Raw genomic sequence first — 9624 nt, forward strand, 5'->3', positions numbered from 1 at the left:
TGTCAGCTGTTTGTCCCCCAGCAAATGAGAGATTTATTCTCTTTAACCACTGCAGGTAGTTTTTAAATTTTGGGCTCAACTTTTAAATTGATATTTTTTTTTATCCTATTGTAGCCTTCACATCTTCTCAGTATTCTCGTGCCGCTATAGTGGAACTGACTAAGTCAGCTCTCATTGCAAAACCAATATTGGACTGACACTGCTGTGAGTGAGAAATAGGTGTGCGAAGTGTATGTAAATTGCACAATCATGAAACTTTTGTTCCTGCTGTAGGTGCTGCAGTCGTCCGGTCTTTCGCACTCACTGTCCCGTCCCCTGGAGCTTGCGGGACGTCCTGGCGTGGGCTGGGACCCAGTCGAGGAGGTGGAGGCCCTGCGGCGCGAGCTGGAGACGGTGAGGAGGCGGCAGCAGACTGCCGAGGAAGAGGCTCTTCGTCTGCAGGCGGCACTGGCCCGCAAAAGCCAAGAGTGCCAAGAGCTGGCCCAGAGCCGGGAGACCATCCAGCGGCAGGCAGACCGGCAGGTCCAGGAGCTGGAGGAGGCACTGGGGGACGTCCAGAAGAGGATGCTGGACTCTGAAGCCAAGGTCAAGCAGCTCCAGGCCCACGTGGTGGCGGTCAAGGAGCACCTAGGAGGCCAGGCGGCCGACGAGCTCCGTGCCCAGCTCCACGATGTCAAGGCCAAGTACGAGGGCGCCTCGGCCGAGGTGGGGCGCGTGCGTAACCACCTGAAGCAGAGTGAGAAGGCCCTGGAGGAGTACAAGAACAGCGAGGGCCAGCTGGCGGTGGAGGCAGAGCGGCTGGGCCTGGAGCTGTCCGCCTTGCGGGAGGAAAGGGATGAGCTGGCAGAGGCTCTGCTGGACATGGAGGCCCTCATTAAGGAGACCCAGGCACGGCAGGGAGAGAAGGTTGTGCCTGCAGAGAAGTTCGACAACATGAAGAACCTGCTGAGCAATGCGGTGGATGAGAAGGAGCGTCAGCTGGCAGAGCTTCGGGAGGACTATGACCGTGTGCTGGAGGAGGTGGCTGAGTTACACAGGGAAATGGACAGCCAGCCAGCCCAGGCCGCGACAGGGGCGGTCCCCCTGCAGGAGCATGAAAGGATGAGGACGACCCTGGAGGAACAGAGTTCCTCCATGAAGAGGAGGCTGGCGGACATAACTGCCAAGAGCCAGACACTGATCCGCCAGGTAGAAGAGAGCGAGGAGGAGCGGGAGATGCTCCAGGAGCAGCTGGAGGAGCTCAATAGCAGGGTGGAGGCCAACTTCATCCCCCTCAAGGCCCACGAAGAGGCCAAGAGCGCCCTGGAGAGAGCTGTGGAGGAGCTGGAGGAGAGGCTGGTGGAGGCCGCAGAAAGGAACGGCCAGGCCGAGGTGCAGATCCAGAGGCTACAAACGGAGAGGGTCACCCTGTGTGAGAGCGTCACCAGCCTACAGAGCGCAACCGTGCCCTCCGAGAAGTTCCAGAGCGAAGTGGGTGCCCTGAATGCTCGCAACGCTCAACTGGTGAAGGAACTGGAAGTGCTTCAGAAGAAGTTTGAAGAGAGAGAGAAGGAGCTGGCCCAGGTCACTGCCAAGAACCAGTCTCTGAAACAGAGCCTAAATGGAGAGTATGTGTCTAGAGAGAAACATGAGCAAGTGAATACGGAGCTGAGTGCTGCTTTGGAGAAGGCCAAGGCTGAGCTCTCCAAACTGGAGAAGGAGGGCAAAGAAAGTGAGGAAAAGTTGCAGAAGGTGAAAGAGGGGAGTGCAGAGTTGAAAGAGAAGCTGGAGAATGTTCAGGTGATGATAGAAAATGACTATGTGTGCCTTATAGACCATGAAGCTGTAAGGGTTCAGTTGAGCAATGCTGTTGTTGAGGCGGAGCATCGGGCCAAAGAGGCATTGGCAAGCTACCAGTCTGCCCAAGATGGGACAGTAAAGCTTCACCAAGAATGGAGGCGCAGAAGAAAGAACTAGACACCATCCAGGAAGCTATCCAGGCCAAGTTTGTCCCGTTGACTGCCATAGAGGAGAGGGAGAACTCCTACAACATCAAGCTAAAAGACTTGACAGGAAAGCTCTCGGAGATGCAAGAGAAGTACAACCAGGAGAAGTTGGAGGGGGAACGTCACAAGCAGGAGAAAGAGAAACTGAAAGTGCAGATGGAGTCTGTGCAGCAGAGAATGGAGACAGGCTTTGTCGCCAGTGAAAAGCACAAGGAAGTGGAAGATGAGTACAGGGGTAAAATGGAGGAGCTGACGCTGAGGTTGGTGGACCTGGAGCAGCAGTACAAAGACGTGACTGTGCAGAGGGCAGAGCTGGAGGAGCAGAACGCCCTGTGTAACACTGATATCCAGAGCCTGCAGCAGCGCCTGGAATCCGAGTCGGCCCGGCTGGAACACTATGAGGCCGAGCACCGAGCCCTGAGGGGCACCATCCACCAAGCCCAGGACGAGTGCCAGAAAGCCAGGGAGGCCCAGCGTGGGGAGGCCCAGAGGGCCTGTGCCTTGGAGAAGGAGCTCCAGGGATGCTCCAAGGACCAGGCCGTCCTCCTGCAGCAGCATGCTCAGGCCAAGGAGGCCCTGGAGGGGCAGGTTGCCCAGCTACTCGCTTCCCTTCGCCAGGAGCAGGAGACCAGCGCCCAGAGGGCCCAGAACATGGCAGCCCTGCAGTCAGAGCTGCTCCGGGCCACCCAGGCCCTGGAGGAACTCGGAGGAAGAGAGGACCAGTTGAGCCAGCTGAGGTCCGAGAAACAACGTCTGCAGGAAGAGACGGCGGCGTTGGGTGAGAGGCTATCTGGGCTGGCGGAGCAGTGCGAGGTGCTCCACCATGAGGCAGCCCAGGCCAGGGAGAACGAGGGCAGGGCCAGGCAGGACAAGACCAGGGCCAGGGTGGAAACTGAGGCCCTGCAGGAGAAGAGCAACACCATGGATAAGGAGATCCGGGAGCTGAAGGAGAGGTACGAGGAGTCGCTCAGCACCATCGGGGAGTTCCAGAGGAGGATCCAGATGTCGGCGGAGCAGACCGAGGTCAAAGACAAGAAGGTAGGAGAAATATTCTGCATTGAATTGTTGGCCATTTTTAATATGAATAAAATCAACCTAAATGTGCATTACCAGCCAAAAGTTGACACCCCTACTCATTCAAGGGTTTTTAATTTAATTGTACAATTTTCTACATTGACATCAAAACTATGAAAGAACACAAATGGAATCATGTAGTAACCAAATAAGTGTTTAAGAAATCAAAATATATTTTATATTTGAGATTCTACAAAGTAGCCACCCTTTGCCTTGATGACCGCTTTGCACACTCTTGGCATTCTCTCAACCAGCTTCATGAGGAATGCTTTTCCAACAGTGTTGAAGGAGTTCCCACAAATGCTGAGCACTTGTTGGCTGCTTTTCCTTCACTCTGCAGTCCAGCTCATCCCAAACCATCTCAATTGGGTTGAGGTCAGGTGATTGTGGAGGCCAGGTCATCTGATGCAGCACTCCATCACTCTCCTTCTTGGTCAACTTGCCCTTACACAGCCTGGAGGTGTGTTTTGGGTCATTGTCCTGTTAAAAAAACAAATAGTCCCACTAAACGCAAACCAGATGGGATGGCGTATCGCTGCAGAATGCTGTGGTAGCCATGCTGGTTAAGTGTGACTTGAATTGTAAATGTATCACTGACAGTGTCACCAGCAAAGCACCGTCACACCACCTGCGTCATGCTTCACGGTGGGAACCACATGTGTAGAGATCATCCATTCACCTACTCTGCGTCTCACAAAGACACGTTGGTTGGAACCAAAAAATCCCAAATTTGGACTCCTCAGACCAAAGGACAGATTTCCACTGATCTAATATCCATTGCTTGTGTTTCTTGGCCCAAGCACGTCTCTTCTTGTTATTGGTGTCCTTTAGTAGTGGTTTCTTTGCAGCAATTCACGCAGTCTCCTCTGAACAGTTGATGTTGAGATGTCTGTTACTTCAACTATGAAGCATTTATTTGGGCAGCAATCGGAGGTGCAGTTAACTCTAATGAACTTATCCTCTGCAGCAGAGGTAACTCTGGGTCTTCCTTTCTTGTGGCGGTCCTCATGAGAGCCAGTTTCATCATTAGCGCTTGATGGTTTTTGCGGCTGCACTTGAAGAAATGTTCAAAGTTCTTGACATTTTCCGGATTGACTGACCTTCATGTCTTAAAGTAATGATTGACTGTCATCTCTTTGCTTTTTTGAGCTGGACTTGCTCTTTTACCAAATAGGGCAATGTTCTGTATACCACCCCTACCTTGTCACAACACAACTGATTGTCTCAATCAGAAGATAAGAAATTCCACAAATGTACTTTTAACAAGGTACACCTGTTAATTGAAGTGCATTCCAGGTGACTACCTCATGAAGCTGGTTGAGAGAATGCCAATAATGTGCAAAGCGGTCATCAAGGCCGTGGCTACTTTGAATAATATCAAATACATTTTGATTTGTTTAACACTTTTTTGGTTACTACATGATTCCATGTGCTATTTCATAGTTTTGATGTCTTCACTATTATTCTACAATGTAGAAAATAGTAAAAAAGAAAACCCCTGGAATGAGTTGGAGTCTCAACTTTTGACTGGAACTATATATGGTAAAAGTACGGTAGTATTTACAGTTGGTAAGATCTCAATTTCTCAGTTTTTAGTTCTGTTAAGAAGTTTGGCAGTTTTTCTGGCAATACTTTGGTCCGTTGATATGAGGTTTTCTAAATATGTAGATGGTTATGTATATTCTGGTGCTAACAGCTTTGTGTGTGTTTCAGATCAGCGAGCTGTTGACGGACGTGGAGAGACTGAAGCAGGCCCTCAACGGTCTGTCCCAGCTGGCGTACGCTGGCAACGCTGCACCCAATAAGAGACAGATGCAGCACATCGACACACTCCAGGCCCAGATCAAGAGCCTGCAGCAGCAGCTGGCTGTGAGTGTGTGTATACACACACACACACACTGCAGATGTAGTGGATGGCAGCCAGTTGTAGCTAACCTAGCATTTCTGTGACATTGCCCTTATTTGACAGTTTAAAAAAATACATACACACAGAACATACCTGTACATTTTAAAACTGGTCAGGGATGACACAAAGTAAATGACTTTCTGTTGTGGTCCCTTAAATTGTGTGAAGCTGTAAGAATTGACTTGCCTACATAGTGTACATACTTGATTGTATTGACATATTATACTCATGACAGACGATGTCCTATAACATGGTGTCATGTCAATACGCTGCACTAACACCATAATCAGTCACTCAGTACTCTCTGGCTCCAAACATAATGAGCCTCGTTAGTAGGGACGAAAGCATTTTTTCAGTCCAGCGTTAGTTACCGATAATGGGATGTCATTATCTTGGTTAATTACCTTGATGACATAGAGGTTTGGTCCAGACATGATTGATCCTCGTCCCACAGTTAGTTAGTGGAAGTGAACCCATTCTCTGTGGATACATCAGTACATCAGAAAGAACATCTGTGTCAGTGCTCTTACAGTGCATACCAAAGACTATTTATCTGTCGAATAATTACAGGTACACTCTCGCTGTGTGGTATTACAGCCGATTTACCGCTGAGCTGGAAACTATGCGAGACTGAAGAAAACACATGTCTGTGCACCTGATTTTCAAGGACGGCCTCTGCCTTCCTCTCTGTCAGCTCACTCTGAGCCTTTGAAATGATGGAGGCAGAGAATGAACTGGTGTACTTTTTTTGAAGTCGGGTCTAGCAGCTAGCCAGAACCCAGATGAAAAGAAAACGAGGTCCATATTAGAATCCTGAAAACATCATTACTCATGCTCTGATGTGAACCCACGGTCGGGCCCACGTTTTGATTTGGAGTTCGCGTTCTTGGCTCTTTCGTTCGATGCTGGCAGTCTTCAGGAAAATATGGACGCCATCTATTTTGCTGTGAAAGACAGGCGTATTTCAGAGGTGCTTGGTAAGGTGGAGTCAGGCAGGCGGAGTCCCTTTGTAGTGTCTGCCAGGTCAGCCCATAGTGGGCCTGTACTCATGTCTCTTGTTCTCTCTCTTCTTCACTCGCTCTTCTCCCTCTCTCCTCCTCTCTCCCTCCCCCTCTCTCTCCTCTCCCCCTCTCTCCTCTCCCCCTCCCCCTCTCTCTCTCTCTCTCCTCTCCCCTCCTCCTCTCTCTCTCCTCTCCCCTCCCCTCTCTCTCTCCTCTCCCCCTCCCTCTCCCCCCTCTCCCCCTCTCCCCCTCTCTCTCCTCTCCCCCTCTCTCCTCTCCCCCTCTCTCTCCTCTCCCCCTCTCTCTCCTCTCCCCCTCCCCCTCTCTTTCCCATCTCTCTCCACAGGATGCTGAGAGTCAACACAGAGAGGTGGTTTCAATTTATAGAACTCATCTCCTCAGTGCAGCACAGGTCAGTGTGTGTTTCTTTTAGTTGGTGATTTTTTTCTAGTTAAAGTTTAATATAACACACAGGCCTCCCTGGCATCTCTTGCATTTTTGTTGCTCAGCAACTTCCTGAAGACAAATAATATATCTGAAAATAAATTTGATTGTTGATACGATAGCGTCCTAAATGTCTGAGGCTGATGACACCATTAAGACTGGCCCATAGACCACACTGCTGACGACCCCATTAAGACTGGCCCATAGCCCACACTGCTGACGACCCCAGTAAGACTGGCCCATAGCCCACACTGCTGACGACCCCAGTAAGACTGTCCCATAGCCCACACTGCTGACGACCCCAGTAAGACTGGCCCATAGCCCACACTGTTGACGACCCCAGTTAGACTGGCCCATAGCCCACACTGCTGACGACCCCAGTAAGACTGGCCCATAGCCCACACTGCTGACGACCCCAGTAAGACTGGCCCATAGCCCACACTGCTGACGACCCCAGTAAGACTGGCCCATAGCCCACACTGCTGACGACCCCAGTAAGACTGGCCCATAGCCCACACTGCTGACGACCCCAGTTAGACTGGCCCTTAGCCCACACTGCTGACGACCCCAGTAAGACTGGCCCATAGCCCACACTGCTGACGACCCAGTAAGACTGGCCTATAGACCACACTGATGACATAACTGTGAAATAGGGGACAAGTGGATAATCTCAAAGCCGTTGTTGTTTCTCCCAGGGCCACATGGATGAGGACGTCCAAGCCGCCCTGCTGCAGATCATCCGCATGAGACAGGAGTTTGTCTGCTAAAAGTCCATTCAGCAACAACAAAACACTACCTGCTGACTCAAATCCACCATTCACACAGCCCCAGCTACAGAGCACCCCCCCCCGCTGTGGCCCCTGTGGGCGCCTGGCGAGTCTGAGTGTGTGTTGGGATTGTGTGTGTCTGTGTGTGTGGGAAGAGATCCATGTTAGTATTCAAACATAATCCTCCCTATATGTCTAGATTGGTTTGTGTGTTTCAACAGAACTAAGACCAAGTGTTGTGGGTGGACATAGATATACAGTAGATACAAGGTAAGGGTAGATAGACAGGGTAAGGGTAGACGATGGGTTGTACCTTAGCTAGGTGGATAAACCTCAGCATAGGTGATGACTCAGTGGGATACTGTAGCTGGTGACCAATAGAATGTACTAATATCCTTTGAAAACATGAGCATGATGAACTGCCTATGCAGGCCTTTCTCTTTCTGACTACTCTGTTAAGGCTTCATGAAACAGGATATTCAATGCCTAGCTGGCAAGTCTCTGAAAGGAAACTCTTCTTAGATGGAATGTATGTACATCTCCTCTAGGGCTATATGGGTTAGCATGATATAGGGTCTTGTGTGGTGGGGTGATTGGCCACTGCTTAGATAATCCTCCTGACGTCGCAGCCTTGAAACGGATCTGAAAACACAAGCAGAAAAGTCTGCTGTTAACTCACATTCCCCCGTGGCGATCGACTCCCTCCCGTCTTTCGTCTTCATCTTTTGAGGTTCTATGGTTAATTCTAGAACCATGCCCTGGTCATTTCAAACCGGAACCCCCTGAAGTTACCTACTCATTCAGTTTGGGAGCAGGACTCCTCCATCTTGGGGCATTGGGCAAAGCGACTGTTTCCCTAAAGGTCCAAACTTTATCTTGATTCTTTTCACTGAATCGTACACTCCTCAAGCAGTCTCTTTAAGCCATTGACCCCACACAAACAAGGTGAATGTGGGGCTCTGCACATTCTGGATTTGACTCGAGGAGTGTTTGCAAACAACACTGTAGCCCAATCTTAAGACGAACCTTCACCCCTACCATGAACCTTAACCTCTACCGTTATGGTGGTCACAGATCTGAAGGAACAGGATAGAGTCACTGTCTTAAACCTATCAGGGCAGCCTGCATGTTGATGACTTGGAGCAATCTGCATATTACTTACACCTATCCAGTCCTCCTTCAGATCGTCAAAAACACACCAGAGAGTTAGAGGCTGGGAGTTGTGGACAGGGGTTCCTAGTGTTTGCGTTGCAGCGTCTCCTGTTGCTGGAGCGAGAGTGCCCTCTAGTGGCGAGACTTGGCAGGCCAAGTTGACTGATGTATTCATTTGACTAGCGTTTTTTGTTGTCTTGTCGTGGTTCATTTTAGTGGTGTCTGAGAATGGAGCAAGTCTCTTCTGCCTTTACACTGATATCTTTTTCATGGCTTTGTACTACTTTGATTAATAAACAACATTGGTGTAACAATAAAATTCAGCAGGTCTGGAGTAGAACACCCTTCTTTAGGGGAACAGTTAGGATGTCATTCTGTAGGGATACTACAAATCCCTCTATTTATATGGATTGAGAAGTCTAATGTTGCGTCTGAAATGGCACGTTATTCACTATATAGTGCACTGCTTTTTACCAGGAGGTCTAAAGTAGTGCACTGTGTAGTAGGGAATAGGGTTACGTTTGGGACACACGTATTGCTTAGCGTAACAATATGAAGAAGCTCAGTGATGCTTTTGTCTAACATGCTTTGCAAAGCATATAGAAATATATCATTAATCAGTTTCCTACTAAATCCTCTATATACTACTGCTATCAACCAATTATCAAGTTACTAAAATGGGATTTCTGAAATGTCATTTTGAAATGAACATAAAACAGATTAATTTAAAATTAGATTATTTTTGGTTTTGTTTTTATTTGAGGATCATGGAATAAATCTGTCTCCAATAACAGAATTTACAAGTTGAATCCAGTTATTTTAAATCTAGACCAATCTGTTGAAATTGGTTTTCTTTTTTCTTCTTGCAAGGATGTATTTTTGTTTGTGAATCAGTGTTAAAAACATAAATAAAAATGCCTAACTTAGAGATATGTCTTGATTTCCTTATTCCACACAATATGAAGACACAATACGCTGCTTCAATATACTTGGTGATGGCAATGTAATGATTGAGCCAGCACAGTACGAGTTTGGGTCGGTCCTATAGTGGGAATCAGCCAGCACAGTACGGGTTTGGGTCGGTCCTATAGTGGGAATCAGCCAGCACAGTACGGTTTGGGTCGGTCCTATAGTGGGAATCAGCCAGCACAGTACGGGTTTGGGTCGGTCCTATAGTGGGAATCAGCCAGCACAGTACGGGTTTGGGTCGGTCCTATAGTGGGAATCAGCCAGCACAGTACGGTTTGGGTCGGTCCTATAGTGGGAATCAGCCAGCACAGTACGGGTTTGAGTCG

The 9624-nt window shown here is 49.0% G+C and overlaps 1 protein-coding gene across 1 annotated transcript in view; it reads left to right on the forward strand.

Moving 5' to 3' along the window:
• LOC115183751 (uveal autoantigen with coiled-coil domains and ankyrin repeats protein-like) overlaps nt 1–9257 on the forward strand; it is a gene marked incomplete at its 5' end in the record, with an annotated part of 30393 nt that extends 21136 nt beyond the window's left edge. The window contains 5 exon segments of the mRNA XM_029744846.1: nt 274–1930; nt 1933–3023; nt 4773–4928; nt 6313–6378; nt 7106–9257. Of these exon segments, the coding sequence (XP_029600706.1) occupies nt 274–1930; nt 1933–3023; nt 4773–4928; nt 6313–6378; nt 7106–7177 (3042 nt within the window).
• Between the last annotated feature and the right edge of the window lie 367 nt (nt 9258–9624).

Source organism: Salmo trutta, unplaced genomic scaffold, assembly GCF_901001165.1.
Source record: "Salmo trutta unplaced genomic scaffold, fSalTru1.1, whole genome shotgun sequence".
NCBI classification, from domain to species: domain Eukaryota; kingdom Metazoa; phylum Chordata; class Actinopteri; order Salmoniformes; family Salmonidae; genus Salmo; species Salmo trutta.